Source organism: Phasianus colchicus, chromosome Z (genome assembly GCF_987193195.1).
Source record: "Phasianus colchicus chromosome Z, bPhaCol1.hap1.1, whole genome shotgun sequence".
Classification (NCBI taxonomy): Eukaryota; Metazoa; Chordata; class Aves; order Galliformes; family Phasianidae; genus Phasianus; species Phasianus colchicus.
The window spans coordinates 66,821,064-66,837,192 of NC_143476.1; the positions used below are offsets into that span (position 1 = coordinate 66,821,064).

Sequence of the window (16,129 nt, forward strand, 5' to 3'; positions counted from 1 at the left end):
GGAAGCAGGTCCTGGGAAACAAAAAAGAAAAATTATATGGAAAGAAGCAATTTTCTCACTTTTTCAAAAATATTCTTTGCTTTCACTCGGTGTTTTTTTCTTCATTCAGTTAAATTATTTTCTTCTTGCCTGCTTCCTCACAGAACTGTAAGGATTAGAAAAGGGTAAGAATAACTTCATGGTGATGATCAAGGAAAGAAAGTATCCAGCAGGTCCTTGCTTTGATACCTATATTGACTGAATAGTTCCCAGAGGCAAAAGATCCTCTATGATTCTTAAGGAGGAACCTACCCTTGAGGGCAAACATAAAAAGCTTTCAGACGTCCCCCCTAATTGCAGCAGCTCCCATTTCTAGTTTGATTTTTAGGCTTTTTTTCTCTCCTTTCTACAGCAGAAAGACATGGAATTAATTCTGGTCATGTTTCTATGTCAGTTTTTCTTAGTTACAGACTGACAGCCTGCTTCTCTTCTTGGTTTTTCCTGTTCTGTCTCTCAGCCTTCCTTTCTAGTCTCTTCCCTTGTTTCTTATGTTTAATCTGATTTTTGTCTAGTGCATTTGGGTTTCCTGATCAAATTAGAAAGATGTAATCCTTGTGTCATACATTCTGAACAGCAACTTTTGAAGCTGTAATCAATTTCACCCAAATTTGACAGTGAGCCAATTGTTTCAAAGATAATCAAGATTCTGAAACCTTCCTAGTAAGGCAGCAGTTTGGGGAATGAGACTGAAATGAGCATTTTGTTGGACCTCACCTTTTGTTTGCTTCAGCTGTGTAAGCATCACTATAAGCTGCACATATGTTGTGAACTACAAGCATAGTTTTTAACAGCCTGAATCTTTGCTTGAGACTTTTCTGTGCCAGCAGGAAACTAGTGGAAATTCTCATAGATGACAAAAATCTCCAATAAACTGTCATGCCTATCTTTTCCTAGTAACTGATGGCAAGCCTTTACTCTCCCATTTTAGTAACTCTAACTTGTAGGCATCTGTGTCTGATAAGCTCCCAAGAGGTGCACTGCTTTAGCAGTTGTTCTCCCTAACAGCCTTGTGGTAACTGTGGCAATTTCTTAAGCAGAAGATACTTAGAAACACGTTGGGTTTCTTTCTTTGTTGCTGTCCTTTTAAAATATATTTATGCGCTTCGCAATGGCTTTGTTCTCTTGCATGCTATGCTGCATATTTTTCTGCTGTTTAGCTTTTCCTGATTCTTATTCTGGTGTGCATGCATTCATGATTGATTGAGTACTGTCCTCATTATCCAGATACATAGATGCTGTAAGTACACTTACGACAGCCTGCTTTGCTATTTTGATAGAGACTGTGCTGCGGGTGCTAGTTTAGGCTACTGCAAGGGTGGTGGCTGACTGTAATAGGAGGAAAGTTAGTCCAAGACACAGCACCCGAGACCGGACAGCTGATTATAATTTAAATACTGTTTTAATGAAAGCTTTGGGACGGCAAGACAAGGAGTCTTGCAGCAAATTACCTGGGATATGCAGCACTCAGAAATATTCCGTCCTCTGTGCTTCTGGGCAGTTACCACTGCGCTGTGTGCCTGCAGCACTCATACCCAGTGTTGTGCTAAGTGAGTTTCCGTTTCTAGTTTTCCGTTAGACAAGCAGGATGCTTACAAACACGATGTCTGAAAATAAGATTGTACAAGCTGAGGAATTGTTTCTCGTTTTCATATTTTAGACCACATTCAAGTCGTGTGTGTTTGTATTTTGGCCATTAGCATATATATAACCGATATAAATAGCGATATGTACGTATGCATGATGTTAATACATATATAAAGTGCTAATTTTGACCTCAGATCTCCGCTGATACATTTTGAGGCTAAAGATAAGATATACTTTGTATTCAAGGGGGTTTGTTTCGTGTCTCCCTCCCCCCTTCCCGCCTCGTTGGCCCTACGCCCCCTTCGCACGTCGAACTGCGAACGTAGCCGGCGCGAAACCAAGTCACGTAGCAGAAAGCAGATGGCGGGCAGGTACCCCGTCCCTCGCTGCCGGCTCCGCTTATTCGCCTCGCTTCTCCTTCCTCCGTGGGCGGCCGCCTCCCGGCCCGCCGCCAGCCGCAGCTGTCCCGGGGGGCCGGGCGCCGCTACCCCGCGCGCCACGAGGCTGCCGGGGCTCCCCCTCCCTCCCGCCCTCCCTCCTCCCGCCCTCCTCCCTGCCCCCCGTGCCGGGCTTGGGGCCCCGACGCGGTGCCGGCCGGGACTGAGGCGGGCCGTGTTTTGTCGCAGGCTCCTGGCGGCGTGGGACGCACAGGGGGAAGGCTGACGGCGGCGCCGGCGGGCCCGAGGCAGCCCGGGCGGGCGGAGGCGAGCCCGGCACTAGGACCCAGAAGACGCGCGGAGGCTCTGGCAAGATTACAAATTGGTCGTGACTCAGTCTGTCGGCGGGTGGCGAAGGGAGCAGGTCGGTGCCGTCTGCCCGCCCGGTGCGGGGCCGCGCTGGGGCTCGGGGCTGGCGGGGCGGTTGGCGGCCGCGGGGGCGGTTGGCGCTCCGCACGGCGCCCTCCCTCCGTTCTCGTCTGCCTGTCCGTCTGTCCGTCCGTCCTCCCGCCCACCCTTCCTTCCCTTCCCTTTCCCTCCCCTCTCTTCCCATCCGTTCCCCTTCCCTCCCTCCCTCCTCCCGCGGCCAGGCCCCGCTGCGCCGCTCACCGCGGCCGCCCGTTGTCTGCTGTTTTCCAGGCAGCCAAGATGGAGTACGAATGGAAGCCCGACGAGCAGGGGCTCCAGCAGATCCTGCAGCTGCTGAAGGAATCGCAGTCCCCGGACACCACCACGCAGAGAGCCGTGCAACAAGTATCCTTGGCCGGGGCCTGCGCCGGGCGGGGCGGGCGGGGCAGAGCGGGGCCGGGCAGGGCAGAGCGGGACGGCAGCCGCGGCCCGGGCGGGCGCCGGGGGAGCCGGGCGGGGAGCGCGGCCCGCGGGGCGGACGGAAGGGACGGGACGGGACGAGGCGTCGGCCGGGCCCGCCCGGGGTCCGCCGCGACGCGGTGGGCCGAGCCTCCGCCGGAGCGGGCGGCCGTGGCGCGGCGTTTGAACCGCCGGAGCGGCCTGCGGGGCCGGAGGGCCGCCGGGCACCTGTTGCGAGCCCGAAGCCAAGGGCCGCTTCTGCTTTTTAAAGCCCTCGCTGCGGCGCGGCCGCTTCGGCGTCCGCCGCTTTACTGGGTTACCCCGCGCTGGGCCGCTGCCAGCGCCGGGCCGCGCCGAGGCGGGCGCGCGGCCCTCGCTGCTGCGCATCCCGCCGAGAGCCTCCCGCGTAGGGCTGCCCGCCGGCTCCGGGGCGCGGCGGGGCCTCGCGAGCCCATCCCCCGCCGGGGCTCGCGGCGAAAGCCGGCGCTGGGGCCGGGAGAGCCCCGCTGGAACCGTCGGCGGCGTGCTCTGGGCGGCCTGCCGCCTCTGACGCTACGCACTTTGCTGCGGGTGGGGACGTTCCTGCCTGTCGGGAGCTTGGGCCGGCGGCGTCAGACTGTGAAATTGGCGAGAAGGGGCGATTGGCTGTCTGCGTCTTCTTGGGCCGATCTGCAGCGCGTTTTGTGTTAGTTGTTTGCGGTTTGTTTCTGATTCTTTTTTTGCCCGTCAAGTCCCTAGAAATGGTGAAATGGCACGGTTTTAAGGAACGAAGACAGAAGAAAATTTAGGTTAAGACTAATAGAAACGTAGCTCTTGAAAAATATCTGTTGTTTCCTGTTTCCTGAGTTGGTTGTGTAAGTGCTTTGGAAAACCAGGGAGTCCTCCTGGCATTCTCTGAAGGATATGAGTTAGTTATTGTGATCACTTTTTGCTTAAGGCATGTGCTTCAAGGTCTTTGCAGACAGCATCAAAATTCATTAATGTAGGTAAGAAGAAATGTATATAAGGTTATTTTTAAAAATGAGTCTATCCTGAGGCCAAATTTACTCAACCTGTAGGCTTTGCTAACAGATGCAGTCAAACGTGGCACAGCTTCAGTTATGGTTTAAAAAAATGAAGCTATTTTTTTATCTTGATCATCATGCTCTTTGAGCTGTGTTGTAGATTTTTGAGATGCTTTTGCTGCCTTTGGAAAATCCTGCACAGTGTGGTTAAATAACGAGTCAAAGTTAAACAGACATTCTTATAAATATATATATATATAGAGAGAGAGAGAGATAAAATTCTTTATAGCAACAGTAGTTTAGTGCAGAATAATTCTTTAAAGCTCTGCTTCAAAAAAAAAAGGAAAAGGATAATAATAACTTCTGCTTTGTTTTTTGAAAAATAGCAGGGTAGGTGTAGGATGGGCAACACAATGGATGTTGTCTGTTTGAATGATGAGCAGAAATTAAGTAAAAATGCTTTTATCTGATGTTTGAAATGACAGCAGAAACTCCCTGCTCTGGTCAGATACCTGTGATTTCAGAAAGTTCCTCCTATGCTGGCCTGTAAAAGTTAGAGAAGTGGTACACTATCTCATCGTGTTATACAGCCATTTAGGAAAAATTTTGATGTCTTATTCACAGACGGCAAACTGTAACTTTAAGTAAATCTCCTTTGAAACTGTTTTCACAAACCTCTGGGATGGTTTCTTCTATTGTAGGATGCTGCTTAGCAGCATGTACAAGTATGATGGTGGATCAGAAGTTTCAAATTTAAAGCACTTTCAGTCATTGATATAAGATTATCAGCAGTGTGCTGTCTTGTACTTTATGACACAGTTTTGACACATTTATATGATTAGAACTTAATTGTAATGAAGTGTTGAACATAGGTTAACCAACATCCTTTGTTAATAAAGTTATGAATCAGGAAGGCTTTCAGATGTTTTTGAGATGAAGAAATTAATTGCTTTTTGGAGGGGAAAAAAGGAAAACTGTGGTGAAGAAGTTGTTGAGGAAAATAGGGCCTATTAGCTCTTTCTTGGTTCACTGACTGATTAAATTCCTATTTAATACTCCTAGTTCTTGCTGTGTTTGCTGCTGCTTTGTTTTTGAGCTGCTGCAATTCATTGCTGTTGGTATTGTTTGACATACTGTTTTGGTGGTGATGTTTCTGAAGCTTGGACTAGAAGTGAAAAAAATTACAGGATATGATACCCTACTTTTTTGCTTCTTAAGGAGCTTTTTGGCATGGAAGCTATAAAGCAGTCTTTGGGTGTGTGTTTTATACTGGCTATCTATGGTAGGTGTGCTTTACTCTTAAGTCAGACGGGCTTCTCTGGCCATTGCTTGATGTAAGCAGCCTAAATATCTAAAAATGAAGTTAAGTTTGTGATTTGGACTAGGTGAACTCGTTGATCATTGGAAGGAAGTAGATTCTTTAGAACTGGAGGGAACTTAATGGGCCATTATATCCCAGTGAATGCATGTGGTTAAGGTTTTACTTTTAATGCTTAGCAATTCAGCTAAACAGCTAGCAAAGTCAATGCATGTGAAGTAAGTACTCTTCTTTGAAAAAAGTTTTTTTGCTAAATGTCTTATTTAACCCTTCTAGATATCATCAGTATGACTTGAAGATGATGCTGCATGCTTATGACTCAAAATACCAGTTAATACCAGCGTACGAGAACAGGTTATAAAGAGAATGCCAGATGGCTCTTCTAGCCAAACAGCCGCAGATGATATAGTAAATGTTAGTAAGAAGCTCGTTCAGAGAGCCAGCGTTCTAGAAAATGGATATGTATGCAGAGGAAATGTTCTGTATTACTTGTTTTAAGAAACAGTAGATAAGTTTCTGATGCAAATTATCTGCTCACTTACAATTATACTAATTCTTACTATCAAAATCATAAATTGCTGTTGTACTTGAATGCTGGAGGGCTTTTATTTATGACAGGGAAAAAAATAGACATATTGTGAGATTCTGTCTCAGCTTCTGAGTGTAAACATTGAAATTAAAAACTGTACAAAAGCAGCATTTTTAGTGTTTTTAAAAGCAGTTTAAGGATTCTATTAATTTCTCTTTCTGTCTTTGGATAATTTTTTTTTCTGTATTTCACAACTAAAAGGTATTCCCTAAAGAACAAGGACTGCAGACTCGGTTTTCAGTTTGTATTTACTCTGAGTATTTTAAGCTTTTACAATTGTACAATTGTTTGAAGCGTTTGGAAATTTAATAATAATTTCATCCAGAAGGCAAAATGCTGTATGTTTAAGATTTGACTTCTCCTTAACAGTTTCTCACTTCAGAAACTAGAACAACTCAATCAATATCCAGATTTCAACAACTACCTGATTTTTGTTCTTACGAAGTTGAAGTCTGAAGGTGAGTTTTTGAGATATGAACTCTTTAGTTACACTTCTGTTTTTCACTTGTTTGTTTGATTATTTTTTTTCCTTTACCTTTAAAGACCTAGGAAGCTGAATCCCACAGTCATTTTGTTGATTTGTTGATCTCTGTAGTTGTTGAGAACTCATTTATCTTCTTGGGAAGATTTGTGGTAATGCATTTGAAAATTTATTGGTGCATGCAGTTTCAAAGTCTTAGCAGAGATTCTGCTCTAAGTATCCTATGAAATTTTCACAGTTCTACAGGAGCTACTTCTCAGTACTCAGTACTTCTCTGAGACTGCTGTGAAACTGAAATAAATTTGGTTCATAGTGATGAAATGTGACTGAAGATGTTATTAAATATTCCGATAAATTCAGTTACAATCATAATTGCACCAGTAATCAGCCTGGTGAACTTTTTACTGGTCACATACCAGAATCGTTCAGAGAGAATCAGAGAGAAATCACTCACAGTTTACCATTGGTTTATTCTTATGTACCCTAGTACATGCTGTGTACTGTACTCTGTAGCCTCTACAAATGATTCAATTCAGGCAATTCCTTAGTAATGAGCAGAACGTAGAAGATTTTTATTTCAGTGTTCTACGGTGCCTGATTTGTGAGATCTTTGCCAGTGAAAGAGATTTACTTCAGGATCTATTTTGGCACATCTGGTTCTTGTATGTTTGTCATAAATATGTTGGATTATTTGGGATTTTATTTTTTCCTCAGTGTCTTGCTACTAATACTTATTCTGATTTCTGTTGTTTCACCTCTTGGCTTTAGAATGCTTCCTTTTTTTCAGTTTGAATTAGATCTTACTTACAAGTGGCCCTGTAACATTGAAAGCATCAGAAGATTCTTTATCTTCTGTTTGAAGTAGTGTTTTGTTTGTGTTGTCTGCGTATCTAGGAAGGATGGAAAGATAGCAGAGTATAATATGTTTTTGTATTTGAAGACTGGGATATATCACAGTGGTTTTGGGTCTTCTGTGTAGGAAGTTTCCTAATAATGTTTAAGGTCTTGGGGAAATCTTTGAAATCTGAGAGAGTATTTTCAAGACCTAAATCAGCCGAGATAAGAAGTTACTGAGCGAGATGATAGTATAGATAGAGAATATCCAGTACTTTAATATTGATAAATATGGTATCATACTTCAATTGCTAGTGTGATTTACACTATTAACAGGAGAAAAAAAAAGGTGTTTGTGGTCAGACTGCACCCATATCTCTCACAGGTACGTCATGTAGGTCTTTTATGAGACTGCAGAGAAGTAACTCTTGCTTCAGGGAAGATTTTCTCCTTCATCAGTGACTGAATTTTCAGAGTCATACTCTTGTCTAATACAGCTGTTCTTCAACTTTGTGTTTCAAGATCAGGAAATCTTCAGAACAGGTGGGGGCATGGTCCTGATTAACCTGCTGTAGATGTCCCTGCTCAAGCAGGGGCTGACTGTATGACCTCCAAAGGTCCCTTCTAACCTCAACCATTTTGTGATTCTGTGTCATAGTGAGTCCAGTATTGGTGTTTTTTCATAGTATTTACCAACTTCTAAATATCCTGTTACTTTGCTATGTAGGACTAATGAAGGATGGTGGGGAGTTCTTAGCTGGATTTGCTATGAATCCAATGACCAAGAGCTTTCTGTCATTATTCCTGCTCAAGCAAGGTAAAGAAAGGGACCTTTAGAACCGCTATTAAGTAGTTAAAATACTCTTGCATCCTCTTTGGAACTGCAGGGGAAATGTGATGGAGTCTATCTTGAGTGCAACTGGTTTTCTTTACTTTCTTTCTTAAGAGGACTCTCTTGGCTGTCTGTCCTATAAGGCTCTTGACTAGGGAAGACAAGCACTGTGCTTTACACCACAGACAGAAGCTGAGATACCCACTGAACCATACCCTACTGTTGGAAGTTCATGCTTTTCTGTGGTCGTGGGTCATGGAAATGAGCTTCCTACGCTGTTCATAGTTATTCAATGGGGATTGAAGCGTTATGTTTACTAGTACATGGGGCAAAAGAGAGCTTAGTTTGACAACGGGTGTGGCTATCCAAAGATAACATTTTTGCCACTGTTGAAACTACTGCTGATGAAACTGTGTAAAGATTACATTTAGATGGAAGCTCCTGGAAATTAGAATCCAGTAAAGCTGGACTGAAATGCATTTTAAACAGCCTTATTTTATTTTAGTGTGGGTTGTACCATGTTGTTTTTGGCCTGAGTCTTATGTCTCTGTGAGCAAATAACTTTGCTTGCTTAGTTGGCTGCTCCACTAAGGCCTGCAGTCAGACAGCAGGCAAGCTCATGGAATAAAACATGATCCCAAAACGTTGAAGGCTGGGATACGGGTCTCTAGAAGATACTTACAAGAAGCATTGTGCTTAAAGGTCATCCATATTTGGGCAAAATGAAGTATACATTATCATTCAGATACTCGTATTACTGTAGCTGTGTCTTCTTGGTTTCAGAAGTATAAAACTGGCAGATAAATGTAGTGGCACTACACTGGCCTGGTGTCTTTCTTACTGGGAGTACTGGGTGATGACAGTCATAATTGTGGCATAATGGTTTTTTTATGCAATGTTGTATCAACATATTCTGAGATGACACAGCCTGCTTGCATCAGCAAAAAATTACTATGTTGCTTCCTGGTTAACTGTCCTCTATTCAGCTTTGAAGAGAAACTAGACTGAGACTTAATAGTATTTGTGGACTATTCCTACTCAATTTATGCTTACATCCGTAACTGAATAAGGTCTTCACACCTCAGATAACAAAAAGAAAGCTATCTTTATAATATGGGAAAATTCATGTGGTATTCTATGTGGCTTAATGCTGCTTAAAAGACTCTGGACATTTTATAAAAAATTGCAAGAACAGAAGTGGTGTCAATACTTATCACTTGCCTAGACCTAATACCCCTTTATCTTGGGCAAAAAGGCCACAAATATAAGTGCTGTTCTAGTTAAAGCAGACAAACAGTTCCTCTGTCACATTTACTTTTTTTTTTTTTTAATCTTGCTTACACGAAAGATAGAGTATGTTGTTTATGAATACTTTCATAATACTTTTCTAAGCCTTGAAAACCTTCTATTCCTTCTACCTTTAAGTGTGCTGCTGGACTTTTTGCCATGATCTAGGCTAATATATATTGAGACAAATACGCAATGGTCCTGATAATTTTCTGCTGGCCTGTGTGGACATTGTGTAGCTGCAACAAGACAGATAACTAAGTCTTTTGATTCTGATCTTGGATCATGTTTTGATGCCCATACTGCTGTGGGAACTCCAGTCCATGGTCTCGGTAGACAGATCGTAGTCTCGTGTGAAGCTGCTGCACTCAAGGATCATAGTCCTTGAAAACAAATTTATATTCTGAAGGTGAATGAGTAGGGATTGAGAGCAGTGCTTGAGTACTGTACTGTCTTTCTGGTAGTCTTTAAGAGTGATCTTTTAAGTTCACTTGTTTAGATTTTTATAAAGCAATCGAAGATCAAACAGTGTCTCAACTACTCTTGATATGTTCATGTGATGACTTAGTCATTCAGAGTATTTTACTTTGATGCAGTTTTTCCATGGAATTTGGTACTTTTGTTCCATTCCTTCCACCTCCTCTCAACCCCTGCACCCTGCAAAAGCTTTTGTTTTGTTTGCAAAGTCAGCATATGTGATAACTTATAACAATTCAATCGTGTCTGCAAGTGGATTTTGAAATAGCTTTTTATAAACTATTACTAGATCCAGAGTAGCCCTATGGATTTGATGTGACTATTTTCTGATAAATTTTGAAATTTAAATTTGATCTGGGCTGTGGTTTTCATAAGCCCTTTCCACTATGGAATACTTCTTTAATGGTATGTTGATGTTGAAAGACATTTGAAGCTGAGCAAGAGAAAGACTGTGAAGATCAAACCGTGTGATTAAACAACATGCATTTTCAGGAACATGTTTTTAATGAGCAGGATTAAACCAGAAAAAAAGTTCACAAGCTTTGGCTGTGAAATTAAAAATATCTCCTTTCCCCCTCCATCCTCCCCCCTCCCCGACCCCCCTTTACAAAATACATAATCTAGTCATTATCAAAAAGACTAAAATAGCTGCCAAGGAGTGAATCTGATATCTGATGGGATTACAGTTCAGAAGTAAAGTAAGGTTAATGTACCCTTTAAAAGGTACAGCTTCAAATATTATATAGCATGGGTGGTGTTCTTCTAGTGAAACAATAGCAAAATATTTTTTCCTTCAACTCTGATACATTAAAAATGAAATTACACCTAACTCAGTATTAGTAGTCCATGCAAGAAGTAATTGAGATTCATAGACTTCTTAAGGGGAACCAAATTCTGAGATGATTGATTTTGTCAAATCATACCATTAAATCTATGTTTGGGTTTTTTTTCTTTATGGCAGCCAATTCTTCCTTTCCATCCCCCCATAGGGATGTTGTAAAGCAGACTTCAGTAAAGTTCTTTGCCTAAGTAGTTTTATGGCATACATACTACATGTGAAAAGTGACAGTTATTTATTTTTTCTTTTAAGAGTCTTTAAAGAAACATTGAAATTATCCAGTGGATTGCGTTTTGTGATTCAATGCTTCAGGAATGCTTTCTTGGAAGTCCTTATTCTGAGAGTATGGGATCTCCATTATTATCTCTTTACCTATTCCTGAAGCCCATACAATGAAAGCATTCTGAAAGAGTAGCTACAATAGTTTTCTAGCTTAGTACCTTCATTTACTTATTTAGGTTGATATAGGTTCTTCAAAGGTGCGATTCAATGTAAGTAAGATCATCTGAGGAATGAAATCTTACAATATCTGTGTTGTCTGAAGTGACAGGTCAGAATTTTTCAGGCTTTCCCTTGGTTATTAAGATTATCAGACTTTTAAAATTATTCTTCTGAAATTCAGGTAACATTTGATAAGGTGTGTTTTAACCTCAAAGTAAATACAACTTTATTTTTTGGGTAAGTTGGAGGTCTTTAGTTAGTTCTTTAATGCCTTACCTTAGTGTATATCTTAGTAGGTGAATGTAGTCTACTACGAGGAGTATTCTTTGTATACCTTTGCTAAGTTGAACTCACCCACTCAGTGACACTTGTTTTGTTGTTTGTCGTGTTGAAAGTATTTAAGAAGCCAGTATCCAGCATCCCTGTGGGGTGTTTCCCTAGAGAAAGTCATTGCTGGTGTGATTTGTAAATGCTTGATTCAGTGCAGTTCAGAAGTGCTTGAGCCTAGAATGTCTTTAACTGTGGACTTTCTTGCTATATTTCCAAGAATAAAAATGCATGGATTTTTAAAAGAACTAAATGACTGGGGTGAAAATTTTGTATTCATTCACAGGTGTTGACATAGTGACTATGAACGTGGTTCATATTTTGCACTGTTATTCTTCTTGTGTTGGCAAATGTAACCTTTAGGGTAAAACTTCCTGAGGAAAACTGCTCACTGTGCTGATTTCACTCTCAAAGCTTTTCAGAGCTTATTTCCAAAAAAATCTTTATTCTGTGTGTTTTAACTATTGATATGAATTTAATATATACAGATACAAAATGTGATAAAAATAATTCCTGATGTCACTGTTCTTGAGGATTCCTGATTCATTATTAACAAGTGGGCTAAAGGAGCTAAAACAAAAACAAAAAAAAATCATTCCAGGACAGTTTATATGAGAGGCACAAGGTGAATATTTTCTTTAGAGTGACAGGTACACAGACACCTTCATGAACTTTCTAGCAGAAACAAAAACTTTTTCTTCCCCTTTCCCTCTGGAATTTTAAGTAATTAAGTGTAATACTTCAAGCTTAAAATGATATATCAGAAACAAGGCTGAAGACATTTCAAGGCATTCAGTATATCTGAATATATGAAAAACCTTGGAATGTAGTGGCTAGTCTGAAATTAATCAGTGTTCAGTGGTTTATGAATGATGGAAAAAAAAATTGACCCAACTGCCTGTGTATAAGAACATCATAGAGGCACCAAAATAAAGCTGAAAGTATTCTATTGACATTGAGTGTTGCATATTTATTGCTTCAGTAGCAACAGCTATGCTTCTGAAGACCATGTTGTAAATAAAACTGAGCTGTGGGTAATACGGGAAGGATGTTGAACTCCTGATCAAAAATGAATTTATTGGTTGGTAATTCAAATTTTTGCATTTTAACAAATGATGGACATAGATCAATCAGTGCAAAAGTTTGTACATGTCTATGAGCTTGCAAAACCACAGAATGTTTAAAGAACTCTTTCAGCTTCTTTTTTTAATGCCATTCTATATATTGCCTCTTTATCCCGCAATTCAGTCAGTGCTAGAATCTTAGTAAGAGCAGAAGATTCATTAATAAGAAATGGAAATTCAGTGTAATGATGGTATGGTTTGCTACAGTTCCCCAAACTGTTATAGCAAATGCAAGAGAACAATTTGTTTAAGTCTCTTTGCTATACTTTTATGGGACCTATCTCACCACAGCGAAATATCCTTTACTTCACTTATTCATGTCAGCACTTTTTGGTAATATGTACATTATGAACAGCGATTGTCAGGTATGAAACATAGCAAGAGTAAGATCAGATCAAGAATCTCTGATAATCCCTAACCCTGACCTTGAGAACTCACTGAGAATTGAGTCCACTGCCATTGAAGCAGATACTGATGCATTAGTTTCACAAAAGCAAGTCTTATGTTCTTTTTTATGTTAAAAAAGAATAATAATAAAAGCAGTTTCGTTACTTATATGTTAACTATATTATGTATTTTATATGCAGCCCAAGACAATCCCCCTTCACTCAGTGCAATCCAGGCAAATCAAAAGTTTGGGCACCCATGCTTAATAGAGCATCATCCTCTGGTTTCTGCACAAACAGAAATGATGGAGAAGTACCTTAGTGTCTTGGGGAAGGAAATGACAGGTGCTGTGGTGGGAGCTACCTATTTGGGAATGAATGAATTCAGAAGTAATGAATTTCTCTGAAGAAATGATTTGGTTAGATGAATGGAAGTTTGTTCACTCTGAATATATTGAAGGTGAATGTTGTATTTTAAAATGAACTTTAAAATGAGACAATCCATCACGCTAATAGCTGTTGGAACACAAGGATTAATTGGATAAGTGAAATGAGGCCTTGTCATCAATTTGAGTAATTCAGAATACTGTTCAGACTACTCAGAGAGTATTGGGGAGTACAAAATAAATTAATCCCGCCACCACTGGTGTTGTATAAGTTGCTGTGCACTGGAAGTTTTCCCTACTTCTGCTGCTGACATCCTGTAGATATAGCTTAATAAGAAGTTGTTTCTTTGGTTAGGTGTATTAGGTTGCATTTGGGAAATGGCAAGATATAACTTTGGCGCTAGTGGAGATGTTCCTGAAATAAGAAACTAGCAAGTAGTTTCATGCTTTTAATTAAATACTCATCAATACTATTTCTAATTATTATTATTTTTAGAAATATATTTTTTCCTTGTATTTACTTCACAAGACCTCTTTCTATGAGCAAAGGACCAATACTCTGCTACTTAGAATACTAGTGAAAATAAGACTATCTAAGAAACTTTGGTATGTGTGTCTGCTGACTTTTGTTTTTAAAGTCATTTGAAATCCATCTTCAGTCTGTTTTCAGTTTCTATCTCAGACTTCATCAGTCGCCTTTCACTGGGCAGGAAGGAAAAAAGGGAAAATTTGGGTGCCTACCGTTTAGAATAGAACAGTTGGAAGGAAACTACAAAGATAATCAATTTCATCATGCACTGACAGGCATGGGGCATCAGCCACCTCACTAAGAAGTCTGCATCCTCACAGCTCAGAAATATTTCCCAGTGCCCAGCCTGACTGTCCCTCTGGCAGTTCTGTGCTGTTATCTGCCTCAGTTCCCAGGAGCAGAACCTGGCACCACCGCTGCTTCCCAAAAGTAAGGGAGACCTTATTGCTCTCTTCCAATATCTGAAAGGTGCTTACAGCGTGAGCAAAGTTGGTCTCTTCTCACTGGTGACAGGTGACAGGACGAGGGGAAATGGCCTCAAGTTGCACCGGGGTAAGATTTAGTTGGATATCAGGAAACACTTCTTTACAGAAAGGGTTGCTAAGCACTGGAATAGGTCCCCATGGAGGTGGTTGAGTCACCGACCCTGGATGTTTTTAAAAACTGTTTGGATGTGGTGCTCAGGGACATGATTTAGCAGAGGGTTGTTAGAGTTAGGGCAGTATGGTTAGTTTGTGTTTGGACTTGATGATCTTTAAGGCCTTTTCCAACGTGAGTGATTCTATTCTATTCTATTCCCCTCCTCAGGGAGCTGCAGGGAGCACTGAGGTCCTCTCGGCCTCCTCTTCTCCAGGCTGGGCAATACAAGTGTCCTCAGCCTCTCCTCACAGATGTGCCCTCCAGTCCTGTTACCACCCATGTTCCCTCCTCGGGTGCTTTCAAGTATCTTAACATCCTTTTTATATTGTGGAGCCCAGAACTACACACAGTACTCAAGGTGAGACTGTAACAGTGCTGAATACAGTGAGAGAATCACATCTTCTGACTGGCTTGCTACACTGTATTTGATGCACCCCAAGTGTGGTTTGCCCCATGGCTGCCAGGGCACTGTGCTGGCTCATGCTGAGCTTGCTCTGGAATGGTTAAAAAATTTAAAAGGCTTAAAGCTTGCCGATCAGAATTACTGAGCAGTAGCAGATATTCTGGTTAAGGGAACATCCATTCTAATCACTTGAAGTTTATGTGAATGCTTCTTTCTTGGAATTACTGAAATAAATATCTGTGCTGTACTTGCTTGAACGGTCAATCTGTGCCGCTTCTGATGAAGCAGGTAATTTCAGTAGGGAAGAATAACTTATTCAGGTACTGGAGGACTATGCTGCTAGTGATGAGTGGAATGCAATCTTCAGCCATTATTGGAACATAAGAGCTCGGTCTTGATGTTGTTGTACGTCAGTATCTTCTAAAATTAGAAGGCACAGCAGAGTAAAGTCTTGTTGTGGTTCTGAAGAGCAAAGATTGCCATTTGAAAAGAGGAGAAGGGAGTTTTAAAATGCTTTTCAAAAACAGGAGTTATTCATAGCTAGTTATTGACGTCAGTTCTTATTAGCGTTAGGTATCTGTGGGGTTAGGACACATTTTTATGGGGAGGAATAATTGCGTGCACTGGTACAGGTTGGGTAGGAGCTCTGCAGAGAGGAACCTGGGTGTCCTGGTGGATAACAGGTTGGCCATGAGCCAGCAGTGTGCCCTTGTGGCCAAAAAGGCCAATGGCATCCTGGGGTGCATTAAAAAGAACGTGGCCAGCAGGTCGAGGGAGGTGATCCTCTCCCTCTACTCTGCCCTGGTAAGGCCTCATCTGGAGTACTGTGTCCATTTCTGGGCTCCCCAGGACAAAAAAGACAGGGATCTCTTGGAAAGAGTCCAGCGGAGAGCCACAAAGATGGTGAAGGGCCTGGAGCATCTCCCCTGTGAAGAAAGGCTAAGTGAACTGGGTCTGTTTAGCCTTGAGAAAAGAAGACTTAGAGGGGACCTGATCCAGGTCAATAAATATCTAAGGTGTGGGGGGCAGAGTGGCGAGGCCAGACTGTTTTCAGCAGTGTGTGAAGACAGGACAAGGGGAAACGGCCAGAAACTGGAGCATAGGAAGTTCAGCACAAATGTGCGCAAGAACTTTACGGTGAGGGTGATGGAGCACTGGAACAGGCTGCCCAGGGAGGCTGTGGAGTCTCCTTCTCTGGAGATATTCAAGACCCGCCTGGATGCCTACCTATGTGACCTGGTGTAGGGATCCTGCTTTGGCAGGGGGGTTGGACTCGATGATCTCTGGAGGTCCCTTCCAACCCCTACGATTCTGTGATTTTTATACGGCTTTTCAGATTGCTTTTTGGAAAGATACTCAACTCTAGG

General features: G+C 41.9%; 1 protein-coding gene across 1 annotated transcript in view; it reads left to right on the plus strand.

The window, feature by feature from the left end:
- The first annotated feature begins 2,404 nt into the window (after positions 1-2,404).
- The window catches only part of TNPO1 (transportin 1), a 56,082-nt gene continuing 42,357 nt past the window's right edge, over positions 2,405-16,129 (plus strand). Inside the window, exons 1-3 of the mRNA XM_031602602.2 lie at positions 2,405-2,424; positions 2,700-2,813; positions 6,161-6,236. Of these exons, the coding sequence (XP_031458462.1) occupies positions 2,709-2,813; positions 6,161-6,236 (181 nt within the window). The 5' untranslated portion in view covers positions 2,405-2,424; positions 2,700-2,708. The remainder of the gene's footprint in view (positions 2,425-2,699; positions 2,814-6,160; positions 6,237-16,129) is intronic.